The sequence below is a fragment of the Salarias fasciatus genome, chromosome 13 (genome assembly GCF_902148845.1).
Source record: "Salarias fasciatus chromosome 13, fSalaFa1.1, whole genome shotgun sequence".
In the NCBI taxonomy this organism is placed as follows: Eukaryota; Metazoa; Chordata; class Actinopteri; order Blenniiformes; family Blenniidae; genus Salarias; species Salarias fasciatus.
Window position 1 is genome coordinate 18,068,153 of NC_043757.1, and position 23,953 is coordinate 18,092,105.

Below are 23,953 nucleotides of genomic sequence, written 5' to 3' on the forward strand. Positions count from 1 at the left end.
CAAACTCTTTCTGTATTGAATATTATTCATTTATTTGTGATTTTTGAGTGGAGTGGAAAGAATGGGTCACAATAACAACATATTCAAACACATGATGAATAATCTTCCGGGGTCAGAAAAGCTGTATGAAACAAAAAAAGGCTGCAGACACTACAAATTAGCTTAAACTGCAAAATTAGCCTTTAATTTCCACTTTCTCCACGTTGAATCAAGATTGTGTGTTAGATTTGGGGTGGGGATCATTTCTGCATCTTTACTCAGATTTTGTGAGAACTGTGTGTGCGTGGTGTGCACGTGTGCGCGTGCGTCTTAACTCATCAACACAGCGCGACAGTAAACTGCTTTATGATCGCGTTGCCAGGTTACTGTCGCGTGGTCCCGCCCACTTCTCTGAATCAAGCGCTCTGATTGGTTGAAACAGTCCTGCCGTCAAGGTGCAGGCGCTGTCTACCGCTGAGACGGACGAGTGAAAGTAAACAAGCGATCGTTTTTGTAGCGCTGTGTTCTCTTGGGAGGGATGGTTCGCGTATAAATTTGATTAGCAAATCGTTGTGGGATGTGCTAACGAAAGACAGCGTGCCTGAAGAGCGACATGTCGGTAAGTTGGCGTCTCTTGGTGTTCATGCAGATAGCCGCCGTTAGCTTGATGAGATTCAGGAATCAGCCGGCCGAAGCTAAGTTAGCCCAACATGACTTGTATTTTCCCACTGTGAGGCTGGATCGCGTCAAGGTAGGAGGTGAAACAAGATGCAAGCTTCTCTCGGGTCGTTACTTCCTGAAATATCAGTTTTTTTCAAAGACAATATGACGTCTGAAGTAATGGCTGTCGGTTTGGATTCTTCAGCTAGCGTATCGTAGCCTTCTGCAGCACTTTTTTCCCATTGCGTTTAATAATTTGTTCTTTATTTGATGGAAACATTTAACGTACATAACAAACAGAAACCTGTTGTTATAGGAGTTTACTTTAGGTTTAGACATTCCCCTGAGTTTTCATTTGGAGTCCATGGGAATACATAAAAGAGCACAGTGTGCCTCGTCTAAATGACTAGCAGTATTTACAGTTTTAAAATGTCGCAGCTGTGCTGTGGTTCACTGTTGTTTTTGCCCCTCAAACAGATTTTGATTCGTCTTGTATGAGCTGTCAGAGATGGACCAAGAGATGGACTCCCAAAAAAGGTAAATCGGGAGTGGGGGGAGGCAGGGTACATCCTGGACAGATCACTAGTCCTTCATGGGACAAACACAGAGTCAGACAGTCACTCAAACTGTCATATGCTCACCTAGGGGCACTTTTGAGTCACCAGGCTTGATATTCATGTTTTTGGAATGTTGGAGGGAAACAGAGAACATTTTGCAATGTTCACACCCCTAAGAGCAACCAGGTCTCAGAGCAGGGACCTGCTGTGAGGAGAGAGTGCTAGCCACTTCCAAGTATATCACTTTAGAAATAGAAAATCAGCAAGCATGCTTACAGGGAACTTTACTGATAAACAAAAGATATCCTGAATAAATTTACATTTAAGTTACGTATACTTCATTCATACAAGTCAAATTGTATTTGTGCCATATTTATATTTTTATATTTGATCTTTTAGTACAAATGTACTTCAGATAAAGTATCTGTAGAGGTTCTGGCTGTACATGTTTTCAGAAAATGCTTGAAGTTATTACTGAACTAAAAATATATTCAGAAGTCTGATTCTATAAACTTAAATAGAATGCATATATACTGTTATTGTTCAGTATTTATTTCAGTACAAAGTAAACTAATTGGCCAGTTGTACACTGGAGTTCATGACTTATCCATTCAAAACCATCCTTACTTATTGATTTGATTACTTCATTTTTATGACAGTGTAGTCATAATCATGGCAGTGGTTCTTTTTGAATTAGCCTGCTAAGAAGTCCGTGTCTCACTTTTTCCTTTCTCTTTTCTGTTCTGCTACAGTGTGACGGCTGAAGTCAAGCCAGAGGAGGTGACAGACGATATTGCAAAAACAAGCCAAACCGATGAAAAAGAATTGTTTGATTCGCAGTTATCTGACACTACAAAGGACGGTGCGCCAACAGAGAGCACATGCGATGACGTAGCCTCTCAGACGTCAATGGACTGCGGATCTGCAAGTGAGCTGGATGACTCTGTCCTCGTATGTGACAGGGATAAGCCAGCTCTGACACACTGTTCCAATGGGCAGAAATCTCAGAGGCCCAGCTCACCCAGTTCCCACCATGTTAAAACCTTTTCTGTCGATTCAACTCCAAAGTCTGTCTGTCTTAGTACCAAGAAGGTGACAAATACACTGAGTGAGGTGGAGATGCACAGCCCCGACAGTCCGGTTTGCAAAAACATGATCGTCAATAACTGTGAGGACAAGGCTTGTGATGGCAGTAATCTTCCGGATGACTCTGGCTCTGCCAAGGCTCCAGTGGAATCCCGGCAAAGTTATAAAGAATCTGATCCCGGAAGTTTGGCTGAAGACAAAGTCCATCTGGATGCCATTGGAAGTAAAGATGCTGAGATGGCAGAATGCAGCGGCTCATCTAGTATGAGCCAGGATTTATTGAACAGCCACTCAAGTGCATTTCCTGAAAGGTACCTGTGCCCACTTTCAAATCTTTTTTCCCACTTTTTCTAATTACTGAATCATTTCCCCCTCTCTGTCTTTGCTCTGACATGTTTTTGTTTTTTTTCTTTTTGGCTTTCATACAGCGTTTCATGTGCATTACATAATATGGACAAAAAATGGCTGGGAACACCCGTAGATGATCTGAACAGAGTACCGCTGTGTTCGCCTCATCTTTCTCACCTTAAAGTAGCACCTAATCACACGGTCACAGTCAGGGTGAGTTACGTCCCACTGGAGAAATTGTCTGTCTTTGTATGTGATAAAAATAAATAAATAAATAAATACTGCAGTCAGAATGGGGATGTGCACGCATGTGATCATTGCACGCAGTTGTCATTTGGAAAGTAAAAGACAGTAAAATAAATGCTTTTTGCAGAAAGGCGGCGTAATTGGGAACAGGGGAAATGATGTTGCTGGGTTGAGTGGAGTCATCCTTGGTTATCCCCTCAGGGCCTCTTGTCACAAAAGGTTCTATCAGACTGTCCACTGCTCGTCCCGCAGGAATGCTTTGACTGCTGCCGAGTAGCAATGTTAAATTTAGATTCATTATTACTGTGTGAATAAAATCGTAAAACTTGACTATCAGTGTTCAGTCAGCCAGCAAAGTGTGTAGGACGTACAAACAAGTGTCAAGCTGGTGCACTCTGCTGCTCAGCATTTCGCCTTGAGAGTTGAAACAACTGTTATACTAGACTGTTTAAACATTAGCAAACACTAACGTTTCCTTGTGGCCGACAAGTGGAAAAATCATCTCCTTGTAGCTGACTAATTATGCACATCACTTCTTGTACTAATTATTGCAGTTTTAATTCTTTAGTAAGAGACATTACTTTAGAAATCATAGAACACAATTATATAAAAAGCAGTATTGACTTGTTTCTCCTTAATCTTGTTTCCCTGCTACAGACAGACCTCCTCAGGGAGGGAGAAATCCCTATCCCGTACCCCACCAAGTTCAGAGATGCCTGGGATGATGTGTCAGTGAAAATGCCCTGCTCTGAGAAGAATCTGTTTCCGATGGAGACTGAGGTACACCAGCTGGAGTCCTATAACATACCAATCACTATGATATTGTTTTTTGTTCTTTTTTTTTTTTGCAGCTGAAGTAATGTTGATGCCAAGAAACTTATCTGATAATGTCTTGCAGGATGGAGGTGGTATCCAGAGTCGGTGGGAGCTCATTCAAACATCTCTGCAGGGAGGTTTCAAAAGTTCCCTGGATGTGAGGGTAAGACAGTTTCACACTATAGCCCTGAACTGTGTGTAAAATTGAGCAACCACAAAGCACAGGAAAAGCCTTCCTCCTTAATGTGTTTCTTCCTCTCTTATTTTCTGACTTGTCATTTATCACAGTCCCGTTGAACACACACTTTTAAAACAGGCACCCCATAAAGAGAGAATTACTGGACATAAATAACGTTTTTACTTCACTGCATTGATGCATTTAGAGGGTAATGCTTGCAAAACAAAACTGTTCAAGATTCAAAGGTGATCTTCCACAAACATCCACATGGTGGCAGAGTTTGCAACAGATAGGTTTTACATTTTGTGTGTAAGTGAAGACGGGTAATTTGAGATCTTTTATGCCATTGAGCATTGTATTGTTTTTGTTAATCTGCTGCTTTACAGTCTCCAGTAGTTAAACAGTTTCATTATAAATGATTAACTCCTCCTTCTCCTCTTCAGGATGCTATATTGAGGTATAACATAGCCCACGCAAAGAAATGGGACTTCACTGCCCTCAATCTTCTTTGCACAGAGGTAAGTTGTGTTGTACAATTTTATGGTGTTGACTGGCCAATAAAATAGTAAAGTATAAACAGACTCATCAAAGACTGATGAAAATACTCCTGTCAAACCCTTAAAATGAGACCGTTACCCACTAAATAATGAATCATATGTTAAGGTTGTGGAACTAGCAGTTTCAACATTTGGCTTTCGTTAACATGTTGACGCTTTGATCGTGTTTGTTTGATCCAGACTTTTTTTTTTTTTTTAAATAAACTAAAGCTGATGTAAGGATAGAGCTCTTATTGTCGAGGGAATCTTCTTTTCTTTGTTTGGCTGCGAGCCCATCCGTGTGAGCGGCCCCTTCTCAGTACCTGCGAGTCTCCCGGGAGCAGCGTACAGTTAGGACAGGCGAGCACAGAGCATAGCAACAGCAGCTGCTTCAGGTGGACCAGGGGAATGTCGCTCTTTCACTCTTGTTTTTCAGAACTTCTTATACTCGCACTGTGAAGAATAGCAATTATATAGCCGTTGTTAAGGAGACATGAGTTGATGAGGATGAATGCGGTTTGTCTTTCAGTGATTCAACAGGACAAAAAGGAGCCTCTCAATGCAGGATATTTTTTTGTTGTTGCAGGAATTCATCCCTGCATGGTTACACAAAGTATTCATAGAACTTCTGCTTGACAACTGCCAGCCTTACTTTAGAAATGATCCTGCATTTTGGTTTTGACCATTCAGCCACCCCATGAGAAGAAGGGAGTCTTTTATCAGCAAACTCAATAAAGACATGGCTCAAATCTGGTTTTTTTTTTTGACAAATAGGACAAAAATGGCCTAATTAAAGGAATCAAATAAAGTTCGGACTCTCACACCGAGGTGTTTAGACCACCTGTTACAATCCCTGCAAACTGGCATCCAAACCCGATGTTTGTTCTTTCCTGTCACGGATTACTCAGCAAAATGCAGGCGCTTAAAAATGGGCTTCCCTCCCTCCTCTCAGAAATTTCTCAGAGTAAGGCAGAGCACTTGGCAGATCAATAGCTGCCTAAGCCTTTTTATAGCCTAAACCAATTTAATTAAAAGCACCCATTAAATTTGGAAGGATGCATTGTAAGGCCACCAAGGAAGTTGCTCTTCCAGGAACCTTTTTTACGTCAGCAATTCCAATAGACCGCTCAGGACCCAGAGTGTGGTATTACACCTTTTCTATTTATATTTCACTGCTGCCGAGGCTTTCACAAAGGTGTGTGGTGGTCCTCAGAAGGACGAGTCAGGGGTTGAATATCGTGCCTTTTTTTTCCCCAACCCAGTTCCTTGTTACAGTGGGGCAAAAAAGTATTTAGTCGGCCACACGCTGTGCAAGTTCTCTCAGTTAAAATGATGCCGGAGGTCTGTGATTTTCATCATAGGTACACTTCAACTGTGCGAGACGGAATGTAGAAAAAAAAAAAATCCAGGAAATCACAGTGTAGGATTTTTAAAGAATTTATTTGTAAATTATTGTGTAAAATAAGTATTTTGTCAATGACAGAATTTCAAATCAATACACAGCCACGTTTCATCTTCAGTGCTCTCACTGATGGAAGGAGGGTTTGGCTCAAACTCTTACCCATTTCATTCTTTCCTTAACACGGGTCAGTCGTCCTGTCCCCTTTGCAGGAAAGCAGCCCCAATGCATGATGTTTCCACCCCCATGCTTCACAGTAGGTACGGTGTTCTTGGGGTGCAACCCAGCATTCTTCTTCCTCCAGACACAACAAGTTGAGTTTGTACCAAAATGTTGGTAGCCTTTGTTACTTTGGTCCCAGCTCTCTGCAGGCTATCCACCAGGCCCCACTGTATTTTTGTTGACCGTTCTCATGATCTTTTTGAGCCCACGGGATGAGATCCTACGTGGAGCTGCAGATGAAGGGAGATTATCAATAGTCTTTTATACAGATAACAGGAGCCGTTAATACAGGTAACGACTGGAGGACAGAAGAGCTTCTTAAATAGGAAGCTACAGGTCTGTGCAAGCCAGAGATCTTGTTGGTTTGTAGGTGGCCGGATACTTATTTTCCACCATAATTTACAAATAAGTTCTTAAAAAATCCTGCAATGTGAATTCCTGGATTTTTTTCACATTATGTCTCTCACAGTTGAAGTGTACCTACGGTGAAAATTACAGATCTGTCATTGTTTTAAGTGGGAGAACTTGCACATTCACTGGCTGACTAAACACTTTGTTGCGCTCTAAATCATGTTGTTTATTGATAAACGATTCAAACTGGAAAATCTGAAATAACTCAGAACAACCAGTCCTGGTTTTCACCAAATCCATCAGTCAAGAACAAGGACGTCAAACTGATTTTAATTCAGGAGCCACATCACGAGCAGAGCAGTGAGATGACGCATTGAATATTGTAAGCACTGTCAAAAAACGTGCTGTATGAATGAATAAATATATAATACTGTTGGTGGAATTCTGTCAGAACTTAAGGTAACTTTCACTGCAGCATCTCCAAATGGAAGCGTCTTGTTGGCAGCATGTCTGACACTCTGATCAGCGACATGCCACTTTTCACTTGACGATCGTTATTTGATGCCACCTTACCACTGTCTGTAACTTACAGCATAACAGCATTCATTTGTGAATCGAGAGTTGTTTCATGCTCTGGAGCTGCTTTGCACCTTCTGTCAGAGTATCAGTGAATCTGCAGAGAAATTGTGTTCGAGGAGGCGAAACCTTGTGCAACGTTAGACTTTCCAACTGCACCATGATCCCAAGCAAAAATCCTGTTTTTACTGAAGATGGTAGAAGATACTGTCATAGCAATCACAACAGCCTGCCTTGAATTCCATGAAAAAAGCCTGCGGCAGCTGGTGACTGCTGCTGCTGAGGAGTGGACGAAGATTCATCAACAAAGCTCAGAAATCTTGTGTCTCGCTGTGCGTCATGTTTACAGCTGATTGTTGTTTTGAAAAGGTTGGATCATTTTCAAAATATACCTGGGAGTCGGGTCAGTCATTTTTCTAGTTGTAGTTCCTCTCAGCTGCCTGTTGTTGGACGGCTGACGAGTAACATCATGCTAACGCTCGAGCAGAGATGATTAACAGCTGTAATTCCAGAGCAGACGTGTGTCATCAGGAGTGATTTGTTCATCATGTACAGTGTAATGTAGCAACGAGTCATGTCTCCTACTTTTTCCACTTTTGTATCCGTGGTTATTCGAGCTGATTAATAATGCATTGTGTACAGTGCATAAAAACAGCTGCAGTCCCCGGCCGAGACCATCTAATTAAATCCAGAGCAGCATTTTTATCGCAGTGGGGCAATTGTGGAGAGGTATATTGCCCCACCGGTCCATTGACTGACACTTCTCTCGCCGTGTAATAGCCATGGGGGGAGGGGTCGTCCAAATTAGGGCTTGTCTGTAAATTGTCTTAGTGTTTCCCCTCTGCCAAATGAAACTGTCAGCGTGTCACTTTCTGATGAATGTCTGAGGGCCGAGGTAGAAAAACCATTCAGGAACAAGTGCAGCGGATGTTCGGTTGTAGTACTGAGGCACTCGGCAGCAGCACAACACCATTCTTCTCTTGTTTTTTTTTTCCAGGCTTTGCCTTGTTTTGTGTTTGTCTTTATCATGTAAGAGTTTAAAACTGATTCACTAAACTAAGAGGGAATAATTCTCAAAAGACCAGAAATTATGAAATAATGCATCACAAAAGTCTTGTTGCTATAAAATTCAAAATAACTCTTAACATTGAATGGATGGAAGATCCATGTGCAGTGGATCATGAGCTGGAGGAGTATTAAATGTGTCCCGTACTCATGGGACTCCGTCATATTTAGTAAAGGTAAATCAATAGTTGGTGTGTGCAGGCTAGAGCCTTGTGGCCAGCTGCTGGCTTGGGGATCGTCTTCCTGCCCCCTCAGCCTGCTGCATCACCAGCTCCCATCTATTAGTCCCACAGGAGCGCTTTATGATGTCTGCCAGCTCATTACTTCTGACAGCGTTTAGTCAGTCCTGCTCTGCAGCCGTATAAATGCCCCCTGGCCAAATCAGCCGCCAAAAGGCTTCCTCCGGAAAAACCAAGCCACTCTGCCGCTCTCTCCACAATTGGTCATTTGCATTTGCTCCAGAAGATCCATTTAATCAGCGCACGCTCGCCCTGCTTACCTTGATAGTGTAAGGCAAGAGATTGATGACGGTGACATTCGAAGCCAATACACTCATAAATGATTGCGTTGTAAATCTGGGTGTATGATGGAATAACTGGGTGTTTATTTTAGAGGGAATTGCAGATGGATGCTGAGGTAAGCTGCGGGCTGAAGTATGGCTGCCTGGGCCACGGCGGGCTCGCTCTCAGATTGATGGGCGGTTTCTTCAGAAACGGGCTCAGCGGAGAGAGAGAGAGTGGCTCTGCAACATTTTTTCTCTACCAGTGAAGTGTTGGGATTATTGATATCCGAGGAGCGCGAATTCGCCCGATAACAACAATAAACCTCCTCCGCCTTCCCCGAAACGTTCCCTGATATGAAGCAGTACTTGTATATTGGTTAAAGTTTATGGCTATGATCTCAGACTCACTTTGTGTCTTTGTCATAAGAAAACAATATTAAGTCTGAATACGAAACTAGTTACTTGAGAAATGCACTTATGTTTTAATTTTACACATTTTACACAATTTTACACGCTTTTGAAATTTTGTCTTTTGAAATAGACATGTTGTCTAGTTTTTTAGAGATGGAGTCTTGCATTTTTAATGTACAGAAAAAGCATTCTTAAAAATATGTTTCGTTGATCTCGCCTCTCTGCTCCTCTCTCCAGTACCTTGAGCATTGTGAGGCGCAACACCTGTTTGAGGTCATACTACCTGCCATGGTCGACCTGGCACTCAGCGCCCCTCGCCTCTGCACAATGGTGAGTATTTACTGTTTATCAAGGGGTGCATTCGTTTTGTTTTGGACGGACAAAGCACGGCTTGGCGTTTGCTGTCGTCAACCCTGAAAGGGCCTCTTATCTATTCCTATTAAACGGAGCTCGTCCATGTCAGTTTACCTGAATGCCAGCTCCATTTGTCTTCGTTTTCCATCCTCAGTCGTCAATTGTTGTATTTCAAGAATTACAAGATTGATATTTTCATAATCATGTTATCTATTTCAGTCCCTGGTTTAATTAGATAAAGTGAATTCAACTCCCACTCTGGGCAAGAGAGGAAAATTCTTCTTTCTTTCTTTCTTTCTTTTTCTTTTTTTTTTTTTACTACAGGAGATAAAACATCAAGGATGCTGCAGTTTAACTAAAGAAGGGAATTTCTGCTTCTTGTGTAGACGTTACTTAAAAACAGCATTAGATAATGAAGCGTTCTGACTCTCCACTGTGTTTTGCAGGATTTAGCGTGAGGGCCGGGGTTTATGTGTATGTTATTAGAGCAGGTATTGATCTGCTAACTGGGCAGCCTTGGGAGGCTCTTTAGCCCTAATCAGTGAAGATAGATGGGCCCCGTGTGTCCGACTGAGCCAACTTCAGGGAGAGCAAGAAAAACAGGACCTTAATTACTGCCACCCATTTGCCTAATGGAACGCTCTGTGTCTCCTCTGCTGGCTAAACTAATTACCTACCTTCATTAGCCCCCATCGCACAGTACCACACACACACACACACACACACACACACACACACACACACACACACACACACACACACACACACACACACACACACACACACAACCTTGTATGTCTTTTTAGTGTCAGCCTTTATTTTTCTAATCTTTCTCCTGTTTTTTTATTTTTTTCTTTAAGCCCGTGATGTTTGTCTTTTATCATCGTTCCGATACTGATGAGTCATTTTTGCCTCCGTCTCTCTCTCCAGCCAATCCCTCTCTTGAAGTCGAGGATGAACCATTCCCTGACTCTGTCTCAGGAGCAGATCGCCTGTCTTCTGGCCAACGCCTTCTTCTGCACATTCCCCCGACGCAACTCCCGCAAGTCGGAGTACGGCAATTATCCCGAGATTAACTTCTACAGGTAAAGAGTTAAATAGTCAAATAGACTGCGGTCTGAAGTGAGACCCTTCCCTCTATCCACGCTTACTGTTGCATTTTAAATAATGTTATTAGGATTGATTAGTTGATTATTTTTTTCTACATATGAACCCTTAGTTAAGAACTTTTAATTTTTTTTTTTTTTTTTATTGCAGAAGATACAATATCTGATTTAAAAACAGAATTAAATATTAGAGGGTCTCGGGTTACTCTGTAAAATCTCAGCCATCCCAGGCCCTAAACTAAAAAGTAAAATCTGAAAATCAATTCTTAAATGACTGGAGGCATTCTCCAGCTGGACTAATTTGTCTCTTTTCTTTGTTTTAGTTAGAAAGCCTGCTGCTATTTCCTGGAGAGCCTGTAGTCGATTTAAAGAACTGTGGGGAACATGAGTTAAAATACTGTTTCAATGATATCAATAATATGAAATAAAATACTACTGAGCAACAGCTGGAGACTGTAGAAGACTGCACTGAGAATTTGATCAGTCAGGTCTTCTTGTATTGATTTTAATTGGGCTTTTCTGTTTCACTATCGGACATTAACGTCACTGTTTTCCTGAATAATTACAATAATTTAATAGAGCGAGTGACTCTGCTCCTGCAAAGTGAAGTAAACTAATTACCATCAGGGGGCACTACTGCCTTTGAAACCATTAATGGATATTTTGCCCTTGTTTGTAGATTGCTCTCATATTTAAAATGTTCAGTTTCTTTTAGAGCTCGGATGATAAACTGTAGCCTGAGCTAAATGGATTTGCCTGGTTAAAAGAGTCATAGCACCGAGTGCCTCCGTGCCATCCTAAGTTGTGAATAGGACTGTGGGCTGAGATGATTTTTCCACGTCTCTGTAATGTTCTTCTTGTAGGAGGGAGATCCAGAGTAGGAGTGGTGAATTGATGTGCTCTGTTTCTACCTACACGGACCAGTGGTCCGCTGAGAAACTTTGGGATGGCTAATTGAAACAAATTGGCTCTGCGGAGGCGCACTCTGCTCTCTGTCTGTCTCGTCAATCTGAAGCTGCCACTTTATTCGGAGGGAAGGAGAAGACGCTTACGTCTGGTCGGCTCTAAACTTTACCAGAACTCCGGAGGGCGGCGGTCACTCGATAGCCCGAAGTGCTGTAAACAGCTGTGTGTTGGGATAGTGGTGAGAATTCTGGAAAAGTCACACTTCCACACAGTCACTCCAGTCAATTTAAAGACTCAAATTCATCCATTCTGCACGTTTTAGGGCTGTGCTTGAACAGTTCAGTACCCGAGAAAAAAACACATGCAGGGAGAATGTGACCCCTCCACACAGAAAGGCCCCAAAGCCAAGAAAAGGATTTTCTCACTATAAAACGGGACTGCTGTAATAATGGTATAATCCTTGCTGTTTTCATTGGCCTAAGCTGCTGTCCAGACTAATTACGAGTCTGTGTGTTTGTGTGTGTGTGTGTGTGTGTATGTGTTCTCTCAGGGTTGAGCGGTATTGTTTCTAAAACCTTAAGTTCCTTTTGGTTATCGGCGATTTGGTTCAGATATTTGCCCTTCAGCTCCCCCCACGTTATCCAACTCCCCATCGGCTTCTCGGTATCGTCCGTGTCGTTTGTAGGAGCAGCTTAATTACGTCAGCATTGATTGCGATTGAAAGTCGGCCGTTTTAAAGCCGCGTGGGTCTTGCTTTCGCCATCAGCATTTCTTTGCCCGAAGCAAAAATACAGGAAGGAGCACCGGAGGGCGGGAAGTACGTCGGGAGATGAGACCAGACAAGACGACCGCCGCAGTCTGAAATGGCCCCCGGATCGTTACCAGCCCCCCACCACCTCCTCTCCCTAATTGCAGGAGCGTCCGTCACTTTGCTTATCGGCTACAGTAGCGCTCCGTCTTGGACAAGCAGAGCAGCAAGCAATCTGCTGATTGCTGTTTTGGCAGAACTGTCAAGGTTTGTCTGCCATTAGGTAATGGATAGATTGAAGGGGCACGACAGCAGGCAGGAGACGTGTCTCTTCAGCTCGTGTTTTCCTCTGTTTGAGCAGAAGATGACACAAGAGGCTCATTTAACAGTTTGGTCAGCAATGAAAGCTCATTACCGAGGAATCCATCCTGGTCTTTTTTGTTTGTGAGTCACTATCAAATGGCCTCATTTGGAGGAAAATCGCTGAACAGGTGAAGGAGAAAGTGACAGGATCACAGCCTCTATATGCCCTTTAAAAGCGAGACAAGGTCACGGCGGACAAGAGCCAATTAATTAATGTAAATCGCTTTCAGTGAAAATTGCTGCAGTCATTTTTTTTTAAACAGAATCCTGAAGATTTAGATGCTTTTTTTTTTCCTGTAGTATAAATTGTGAGTGCACTGAAAGCTTCACCCTGAGCACCACTTGTATTTCAGTTGGACTGTCTAACTGGCTTGACGTAACCGAGCATGCATTTTGCCAAAACGACGCTGACTGAGAGTGTGTCTGACGGGGTCGGGAAGTTCACACGGCACTTAAGAGCAGAAGCACTGAACAAGGAATTTGAATAATAAGAAAAATAGACTTTTTGTGCAAGAAATATGTCCAGTATATGAAACGTTCCTCACCCATTTAGCATTTTTCATAATTTCCTCTGCGGAAAGCAATGGCAGGGGAAGATGAATGCAGAGCAGTGATTAGTCTGCAGTTGAAGTCTCTTTTTAAAGGAAGAGGGCGCCTGGATGGGGGTGATTTACGCCGTCCATCCACTGCGCTCTCTCCTCATCCTGCCACCCTCATTTTAGCACGGACTTGAGGAAGTGAGACTGAGCCTCGGGCAGCGCCATTGTCTGAGGGATGTAGGTAGACGGGACAGACATCGTGCCGCTTTAGAAGCTTGACCCCTCTCGTGTCGCTGCGGCACGGTTGTTCACTGAGCTGTAGATAATGATTAAGTGAAGCATTAATGCTTTTCATCTGCTATAATACGTCAGACTGTATATTTCTCGTACAATGTTTCCACATTCTTTTAATTGATCTCAGATTCTCATTTTCTTTCCATTCCAGGTTGTTCGAAGGTACCTCATTAAGAAAGGTAGAAAAATTGAAAACCCTGCTGTGTTACTTCAGAAGAGTTACACAACACCGTAAGCAGCGCACATCCCTAACCTGCTGTTAGTTTTTTTTTTGCTCTTGTACAGTTTGTCCACTGAGTTAACTGATTCTTTCAATGTTTCCCTGCTGTCTCTCAAGGACCCAAAGGTCTCGTAACATTCACCCGACAAGCACTGAACAATCCTCCAGACTGGGAAAGGTAACGGTCACTGTGTCGCTATTAGATTTAATATTTTAACGACAGAAATTCTTAAAAAGAGCACTTTTGTCAGAATCTAATCAAAGCAATATTGAGGCGACTTGTTTTTTCATAAATGTGAAATATTAACACATGCTGTGCTTTGAGTCAGTAAATGTCTTCTTCACTTACTGTGACGCTTCACCTCTGTCAAAATTTCATTGAGACTCTCACATGTTGTTGTGTAACTGAGAAGAACACAAACCACACATTTGACCACACAGAGCAGTAGAAGGAGCCATCGGAGCTCATCGTCATCACAGAGCCAACACATTTTCTGCAGTGAGACATAACGGTGGCACCGATTAATGTCGGGATGCGCGGTTATATTATATCACAGCAGATTCCAAGTCTTAAAGAGTCTAAAATCAGTTTATAGTCAATTTGATTGGTTTGATACTGGCAGTTATTCAATATCACTGTGTTTATTACAGTACCAAGCAGCTCATGTTACAAATCTATCACACACTGATAGATTTAGTCTGTGATTCAGGAACTCTTGGGGATCATTGTAATGATTTGTATATAAGCACAGTTTTTGATTTACATGAATGTCTTTTTTGCTTTTAATTAGTTTAGAATTTCTCATGTTTCTAGTTCTACATGGAATACATGTTTGCCTTAAAAATTAACAAATACATAAATGTTAACTATATCAGTGCTCATGTTTTTACTTTTTTTTTTCCATCAAGCTCTCAGACTCTGCTGACACGGCTACATATCACTTGTGAAGGTAGAATTGAGGACAACGGATATGGAATGTTGCAGGTGAGGTGTGTGTGTGTGTGTGTGTGTGTGTGTGTGTGTGTGTGTGTGTGTGTGTGTGTGTGTGTGAGAGACCAGCTCTCCCTGTCTCTCCTGATTCACCCCCTTTGTGTTTCTGGGGTGGCTGATTCGTTTTGTTTTCACCCTGGTTGACAGCTGATGTATACACATGAGTAGCTCAGAGTGGCAAAGGGTGGCGGCGAGGACCCCGGGGTGGGAGTATGAGGGACATAAAGGGGGGGGTGGGCCATCTCACTGGGATGACCCAGTGGGCTGGGCGGATTGATACCAACCATAGCGGGCTGGACGCTGGCTGTGGATTTTTTTTTTTTTTTGGCGGGGCAGAGTGTGCTGTCATCCTGTCAGGAGGTGAGATTGAAGGGTTGGGAGGTGGAGGGGGGGGGTCAGGCCCGAGCCCGTGAAGAAGGTGAGGAGTTGAATGGCTGTTTTGAAAACATACACACACATGAACTTACAAACACACCCGCTGTCACGCAGATTGACGTAGCCGTGGGCCACCGAGCAGAACCTTCACCCCTGACAGGCTGTTTAAATATCGGCTTTCGACTGAATGAGCTGTTCTCTTATCCATGCCGCCAAAAACAAGCAGTGGGCTTAACACAGCATGAAGCTCCAGTATCTCATCACAACAGCTCTCAGGAAGCAGGAATAATCATTCCCCACTGCTTTTGGCTTTGTCCCAATCTATTTATTCATTTTTAGGAAGACAGTGAATAAAGAGCATCTTGACCTTTGCCCTCAAGATGCGAGATCTTTTGGTATAAGGGAAAAAACATACATTCTCTGAAAACTGAGGAGTTACTTGAATTTGATGAACGTTTTCATCCTTTCTTCCAGGTGGACTTTGCCAACAGGATGGTTGGCGGCGGAGTTACCGGACACGGACTGGTTCAGGAAGAAATCAGGTTCATCATCAACCCTGAACTCATTGTCTCTCGCCTCTTCACCGAAGCTCTGGAGCACAATGAATGCCTTATCATCACAGGTGATTATCTCATTCATGTACGGCGGGTCACCGATTATAATATTTAGCCTCACACGGTGTCTTCAGCACTCATACATTAATCTTAAAGTCTTTTGGTTGACTCTGGCTTTCCCTCTGCTATCCTCCCTCTGCTGGTCGGAAAAATATAAAGAACTGTTTCTACACTGCTGTTTTCTCTTCTTCATTGAACTCATTGTGTGGATTGAACCATGTTCATTTTTTTACCTTTCTCCTTCCTTGCAGTCCGAAGGTAAATCCATGGCATTGATTCCTTCGAGACTGCACCGTTGTCTTTCATTTCAGCCAAGCAGAATTACTCTATATTTCAACCTCCAGCTTAGTATTTTGGTCAAGTGTCATGCCCTCTCACTGGCATCCATTGTCTTTATTCAGCTGTTGGCTTTTAGTTCTTTTTTTTTTTTCTAACCTCAAAAAGAAATGACTCACTGATAAATCTTCATTGACATAAGATGCTTCATGACACACAGTTAATGATAGATAATAATAATAATAATAATAATAATAAATTGGTTTTCTATAGCGCTTTTCTAGGCACACAGTCACTTTATAGTACTCTATGTAAGTAGCCACAGCTTCCCAGGGGTGGACTGATGGAAGCGAGGCTACTAACCTGCGCCATCAGACCCTCGGACCACCACTCGACCACCGCTGCAGTCACCCAGTTCTTGCTCCTTTTTGTTACTCACAGGCTGAATGTGAACGAGGAGCCTCTAAGGCGTTAGAGCCAAACGAATACACCCGATGAACACATGAACTCCTGTCTCAGCAGGCCGGTCCAGTCTGTTTTGTGTGGCGCCACAGTGTCTTACTTGAATCTCCCATCTTTCCCAAGTGACCTTCAGTGGTTAGTCACCATCCTCCTCCCTGCCTGCCATAATTCCGCCCTCCTCTTCTGCCTCCTCCTTCTCCCCCTCGTCCTCCTCCTCCTCCTTCTCCTGACCACTTAACTTTATTACATTTGGACAGAAAGGAATTTATAGCCCAGCTGAGGTCATTGCTCCTCTAATGGAATGGACCAGTTACGCCATAGATTCATTAAAACCTTCAGAATATTCTCTGCACATATTCAGCGCTGCCTCGTAACATCTTGTCTTGACTCTTTAACTCTCTCTCTCTCTCTTTGTGATTTTTCCTTTTTGTCCTGATGCTTTTGAAGTGTTCTGATATGAATGAAAGTGCATTTCTAAGTCGACCGTACCCTTTTGTTTTTTGTCATAAAACAAAGCCATAGGCGTTTCCACATTTGAAGGTAGAGATCCATGATGTAATCTGGTGACGGAGGCCTGAACGACAGGATGCTGTCGTGGGCGGCTGCCAGACTAAATTGGTTCAAGGTGAAGGAGGAAGAGGACGAAGTGATACTGGCGGTCTGCTCTCTGATGTTAGGTGTCGCTGCTGCTGCCGAAAGCACTTTACCCCAATTGGTGATGGAACCGAATGTTCCAGCGTGATCGAACTGTACATAGTGAAGATACTAGGTGTTTTTTTGTTTTTTTTTAGAAAAGCAACAAGTGCAGTGAATGATACCTGTTATTCACTTATGAAGGAGAACAGTATTGTTTTTTTTTCATCTCGTTTTCCTGAATTGAATGTAGACGTATCTCTAATGACCACTAATGAAATCATTCATGGTCTAAACCTGCTTGTAGAAGATATTTAAAAAATATATAAATAATTGAATTGCATGGCAACCTGAGGTTAAATGTTTTTTTTTGTTTTTTTTTTTTGAGTTTTTTGCAGATGTGATTAAGATTTCCCGTTTCTGTTTAGCGTCCCCTGTCGTGGCTGAAAGCTTTTAATTCCAAACCCCACAGCAGATTACTTATTAAATCACAGGGCTTCATTTATGACAATCCAGTACAAGCTGATATTGGGTATTATGCACACATGGAGAAGAGAAAGCACTAAATCTGATTTGAGTGAGTAAGGTGCTGAAACAGGTTTAGGCCTGCTGTGTACTCTGACTGCAGAGCTCTGAATAAAATGTTTTTCTTCTCTTTTCATACAGGGACTGAACAGTACAGTGAATATACAGGCTATGCGGAATCTTACAAATGGAAGTGCAGCTACAAAGACGAAACACCCAGGTTTTTGTTTAGTTCTATTACGTTCCTAAAATCTGCTTTGATAACTTAAAACATGAAATAATTCAATTCAAATAAAACCAATACAAATTTTGAAATGTCACTCCCATTTGTTTCTTTTTTTTGTTGTCTTGTCTTTCCTCACCAGGGATGACTGGCAGAGAAGATGCACTGAGATTGTGGCCATCGATGCCCTCAAGTACCGGCATTTTCTCGAGCAATTTATCCCCGAGAAGATGACTCGAGAACTTAACAAGGTGAGAGAAGACGGAGTCGTCTTACTGTAAGTAGAGCAATTCTGCAGTCAGGTGTATTTCGGTGAAGTGAGGCGAGAAGCCTCTTCATCTTTCAGGATGTGTCGTCGTCGGTGGATAAAATAGTGCCGAACATGAGAGCTGCTGTAGCGCCTTGATATAAAATAAAAAAAAGGTCACATTGGTTAGGTCAGGGCTGTCAGCTACCAGCTCTTAACATCACATATGCTCATTACAAATTACATGATTTCACATCATGGTGGACCTTTTGAAATCTGCATATTTTTGTGAATTTTTTTCCTCTAAATTTCTTAATATGTTTCCTCTTATGTCCCCTTCCATCGCTGCTTTCAATCCACTGTGCGTTTCTCCCAGGCGTACTGCGGCTTCTATCGGCACAACGCCAACGTCAAGGAGCTCTCTGCGGTGGCCACGGGCAACTGGGGCTGCGGCGCTTTCGGTGGAGACACGCGGCTCAAAGGTATCAGCATTAACAGCATTACAATCGCGCTAGACGGGCGGGAGAAGTTTGGGTATGATGAGTGGAAAAACGTTAAACTGATGAGTTGAAATGGTAAACAAATAGGACCAAGTAGATAATTAGAATACAAAGGATAATCTTATTTTCTCCATACAACCTTCCATCTATTTTAGACATATTGCACATAAAACATTTCAAACTATTTGTGACAGCTTTTTCTTATAAGTAATACATTTTTTAAAAAAAATGCAAAGATTTTTTTTTTTTTTTTTTATAAACAGAAATGATAAATAACTGTCCAATACTAATTTTTTAATGCACCTGTAAATAATCGAAGTGTAACAGTTGAGGGTCAGTATCTCGCACAGGATGAGCTCTTCGTATGCCGTGTGCAGGAGACCTCGGCGGAAACGCTCCATGTCCACAGTCTACGTCACATTCGCCTCCAGCCAATTAGCAGCTCACCCAGGGTGTCACTCTCCTGATGCCACCCTCCCTTTATTGATCAGCTGACACACATTTATGCTTCCCATTAAAAGGGCAATTGATTACTGAAAAGAGACTCTATCAATCGGAGCTGGCGCTGGTTCCTGTGGGGCTCACGCTGCATCACTGTCCGGAAGCAGGAGGTCTCACTCTGTCTCTTTTATCGCACCACGTGGAGCATAAGTAACTTCAGACAGTTCATGTGGTTTTTGCCTCGTCACAGACTCTTGCAAGAGCTTCGGTTGAGGCTGATTATGCAATGTTGCTTTGTTCCTAAAAACTCAACACAATTTTAATACAAGTGACTTTTCTGTGATTGGATGAACATGGACTCTTAACTTTAGAGCTGAAGCTGTTCATTTCTTTGGCTGTGCACTAAAAATAAACTCTTGGTCTCAGAGGATGATATCCGCTTTTGGGGACGCCGCCTATCAGCCCAGGAATTAGAGTAGCTGGTATTTTTAGAAGGCAACAGCTGTATATTCTGTTAAAGACTTGAGCTGACTGGAGGTGTGGTAACACTCGGCAGTTGCGTCGCCGTGAAGATTGCAGGCCTTTTGAAAACGACGGCTTGTCTTGCGTGTTCATTAATCTGAAATCTATAACCATTCTGTTAAATATTTAAAAGTCGTAAAAGCTCATTTGCAAGGCCTCAAAGATTGAGTGCTGTTGGTGAGGCTGTTCCAGCAGCGGTGGATTACTCACTCTTCTGACTGAAATGGCTCCTGTCACTCCTGGTCTTTTCTCCCAGAAGCCAAAGCTTATCCTGCATATTCATCAATCCTTACTTTCTTACACCGTTTAGCAGTAATCAATTGAACCTTTATGATTAGAGCTTGAAACTTGTCTTTAACTTTCTCCTTTTTCAGCACTGATCCAGCTCATGGCGGCCGCGGAGGCCGGCAGAGACGTGGCGTACTTCACCTTCGGCGATGCTCAGCTCATGAAGGAGGTCCACAAGATGCACTCGTTCCTCACTGAGAGGAGAGTCCGCGTCGGTAAGACTCGCACGCCAAACCTCGTGTTCGTGGTGTTTCTGTTCGCCGCAGTCCCCGTTAATGCATCAGCCATCCCGTCTGTCACCTCGGCGTGACAGTGGATTACATAATAACCACAAGCGGCCACGGTTGAGCCTGCAGGGCTCTGGAGGCCCGCACGCTACCCGCTGGTTGTCCTTGCTGGCGTCGTTACCGGGACGCCGTGCATGAATTACACACCGTGGTCCATCTGTATGTTAACTTATTCCGCCTCGTGGGCCGTCTGCTGCTCCCCGGCACATCCATCCAGCTCCGGCTGCAGAGTGGATTACTGCCTGGACTGACCCCAGCCTCGCCCCTCCCTCGCTCCTCATTTTTTTTTCCCTCGCTGACATTTATTGAAGCCTTTCAGAGAAATTCCCCTCCAGCCATCCATTTCCTAAAGTGGAGCTAGAGGGGGGGGAAAAAAAGCTCACGACGCGTATGTGTGCCTGATTTATAAATGAGCCAAAACATGCTGTATTTTCAGCCTCTTTCTTTCTGTCTTCTTCCTCCACTTTTAACCCTTTGATGTTTTTTTTTTTTTTGTTGTAGAATTCTTTGAAATCATCCTTACCCCTCTACGTATTTTCTCTTTTTTAATTGTCATATCAGCACATTTTTAATAAAAGGAAAAAACTGAGGATTCGGATGAGCCTGTGGAAATATCTCTGAACACGTTTTCTTTTCTCCTCCTCCCCAACCAGGTCACATATACAGCCTTCTGAACCAGTACTTTGACGTGGCCTGCAAAAACTGCCGCTCAACCCGACCCGACATCAGTCTCTACAATTTCATCTACGAGAGAGTCTCCCCCGCCGCACCGGCCGGCGCTCCGAACACCGTCAAGGACTCCGAGGCGTCGCCCGCAAAGCCGGACCCTCATTAACGGGGAGGGCAGCGGAATCCGCCCTTCGTTCCTCCTTGCCTCTCTCCGGGTTTCAGAACCTTCAGCGTGCGCTCAGTCTCGTGCTTACAATCACGTTCTCTCTCACACAGACACTTCCCTTTAAGTTTGTGATCCCAGCACACAAACTACCAAAACACAGTTATGCCTTTTCTCGCTGGTGGTATTATAGGAACCTCGTAGTGCGACGCCAGATGTGGTGAAACAATTCAGAGACTTATAGCAATAGTAAATCCTGGTTGCTGTTTGGCCTTTCTTTAGTATAAATGTTTTTTTTTTTTAACTTACTAATTAAAAACATCGCCAAATACTCATATGCATGGTTGTAAACCATTTTCACTACTGATAATCCAGGAAATGATAATCCCGCCTGGTTATCTCGTCTTCTATTTTGTTTGCTTCTTTTTGAATGAGTTGTCGTCTTGATGCGGCGTTACGCCCAGGCTGAGGTGAGGCAGAGAGAAGCTGAGACGCCATACTGTAGTCTATGCATGGATCACATTTATTTATCAGATACTCACATATATGCTGCTCTTTTATATCCTCTGCAATGTTGGAGTCCATCATACATTCTCCCACGAAGTCTTATTTTATTAGGAGTAACATATAGGAAAAAAAAAACAGAAAAGGTATGAGAATCATCTCGGGTGACGCAGATAGACTACGTTCTGGTTGAAGTATGAATAACTTTCATTTTCATATAGTTTCAGTATTAAGCACAGTATCGCTACTGTATTAACAAGTGACGGCGGAGAGGATTAAAAAATTGCACGAATTGCATTTTTGTTAATGTTTTTAATCAGCATTTATTTTTGGGAACGTGTTTATGGCCTTTCATTTAGTTTTTTTTTTTTTTTTTTTTTTTTTTTTCCTGATTGAGAGTGTGGGTTGTATTTATTTGACGGGTTCCTAAATAGATCAGTTGATGTAAATGTATTACATAGTACTGTACGTTAGGTTTTGGGTTGTACTATTTTTATCATAATTTCTTAATTAAAGTATATATAACCTGTTGAAATTGTATTTTATTTTTCTTTGCACTGATTTCTGTTAGGTCCACATCATTTAATTCTTCAAAGATCATTAGGAATTGACAGACTTGTACTGCGGGCCATTTTCTTAATCAGAGAGAATAAGTTTCGGTTTAATTTGTGGGCCTGTAGCTGCCTTGGCACCGCAAATTTGTCACACAATTCCGTGATATCATTATTTAATCATTTGAAATGCGATTGCGTTTTGTGATGCGGTGTGTACCAAGGGCTTTCAGAAAAATTTAATTCGGCCTTCAAACATGCTTTATTAGATGAATTAGGGTTTCTGAATAACCTCGTGACGCGCTCTTTCCATAAATGGTGTGTAGGCTTGGCCGGGCTAAGTGGATTACACATTATCTGCCTCTCCTGCTCTTTGTGCTGAGCCCTGCATCGACCCAATGAGCAGGAGACCCAAAGTCAATTTAGCGCCGCAGACCTGACTGGATGTCTGCTGTGAGCCTGGGTTACCTGCTTCTGAATCTCATTGAGGTTACGGGCCGGCCCGCCCGCCAGATTGAATCTTAAATTTATTTGCACGGCGAAGCAACATTGAGTGAAAGTGTCACGCAAATCCCTCGAATGAATAACTAGTTAACTGCAGGTGACGTTGAAACCGATTCTGGCTTTTTGTGTTGATTCACAGCGATCTATATGTCACCAGAAATAGCATATTAGAAATATTCATTTCTTCAATAACCTGCTGCACAAGTAAATACCAAACAGCTGGTCCAGATTTGTCCCGTATAGTGATGTAATTATTATAAACAGGATGTTATTTAACTTCAAGCCTGTAATGTTACCCAGCGGCACAGGGTCCTTTCATCGATGAACATTATTAATAAAATGCCAGAAAGCGGCTGGTCTTCACTCCATCTCTGTCAGACGGCGAAGTCACTACAGCAAAATGGCATTTCAGTTCATAATTGCCTGACCCTGCATTCTCCAGGTCAGCCGGGGAGCAGCGGTGAATGCAAATACAAAGTGGAGAAAACGCTGCACCTTAATGGCGGCTGGAGCCGAGTGAAATAAGTTGATATGTTAACACTAACGGAGAAGAAAATCCTCTTATTTATGCTTGGTATTTAAACACATCCTGCTTTTTCAGGTAGATCCTCCTGCAGTGTGTGCCCTCTACGTTTTCCCTTCTTTCGGTGTTGTTTGTCGTGATTTATAATACCGTTTCATCTGTTCCCGCAAGTATGAATGATGGGAATCTAGATGAGTAGAAGAGGTTGGAGAGGGGGAAGGAAAGAGGCTGGAGGGAGGGCCAATTATCTTATTGTTTAACCCACTCAAGGTAGAAGCCCATCAATCTGCGGCTGCTTGTTTAAATGACTCATGTTCAGCCTTCATAAAAGTTTAATTGGCTCGTGTAATTAACACTGAAGGCAAAGACATATGTGTGATGGATGTAGGAGAAAAAAAATGACCTGCCTGCTATGTGTGCCCAGGCTTGTTGATTTAAAAAGCAGAAGTGGAAGGAGTGCTAAAGCTGTATATTCAAATAGAGCTACTGTTACACTGCTTAATGGTACATAAATAATTAGAAGACAAATACTGCTCTTCTTCTCTTTGATTACACTATTTGATTGAATTGCATTGCCAGTAGCAGGCATACTAATCGATACAGCAGCTGAAAATAGCCTATTTACTCTCATTTCTAGCATTTCTTCTTGTAAATTTTTAGGGTTCACATTCACACCTAGGGCAATTTAGGGTCGCCAGTTAACCTCATATGCATGCTTTTTGGACAGTAGGATGAATAGGGAGTACCTAGAGAAAACCCACACACAGGGAGAACATGCAAACTCCTCAAAGAAAGGCCTGGAAACATGGAACATCTCCAAATGAAGATATCTTTGTGGTAAGACAGGGATTCACAAAGTGTGGCAGGATGAACCTTACAAATCACATTTTAAAAAGCAATAGTTTTACTCTACACCTACTTTTTTCATCGTGATTTCTACTTGAAAATCAGTGTGAAAGCTAAAAATGTGGGACTTGTAACCTTTAAAAACAGTAATTTTAATAAAAATAACTTTTTTCTATATATATTTTTTATTAACCATATGACACCACAAACAATTGTTTTGTACAATTTGAATATTTCTTTATTTATTCTCTTTAAATGGGAGATGAGATTGTTTACCTGTGCGGCTCGCGCGTCTCGCGCGCAGCACGCGCCACCTGACTCGCGGGGAGGCGGGTCAGAGAAGCGGC

The 23,953-nt window shown here is 42.6% G+C and overlaps 1 protein-coding gene across 1 annotated transcript; it reads left to right on the plus strand.

The window, feature by feature from the left end:
* The first annotated feature begins 448 nt into the window (after positions 1 to 448).
* Positions 449 to 21,700, plus strand: parga (poly (ADP-ribose) glycohydrolase a). The gene is made up of 18 exons (XM_030106834.1): positions 449 to 598; positions 1,117 to 1,176; positions 1,949 to 2,593; positions 2,711 to 2,843; positions 3,534 to 3,656; positions 3,775 to 3,855; positions 4,314 to 4,388; positions 9,170 to 9,262; positions 10,217 to 10,371; positions 13,394 to 13,473; positions 13,580 to 13,640; positions 14,372 to 14,447; positions 15,303 to 15,450; positions 17,480 to 17,558; positions 17,704 to 17,812; positions 18,185 to 18,290; positions 19,646 to 19,774; positions 20,500 to 21,700. Exons 2-18 carry the CDS (start codon positions 1,148 to 1,150, stop codon positions 20,679 to 20,681), a joined length of 2,304 nt encoding a protein of 767 aa, XP_029962694.1. The 5' UTR covers positions 449 to 598; positions 1,117 to 1,147; the 3' UTR covers positions 20,682 to 21,700.
* The last annotated feature ends 2,253 nt before the right edge of the window (positions 21,701 to 23,953 follow it).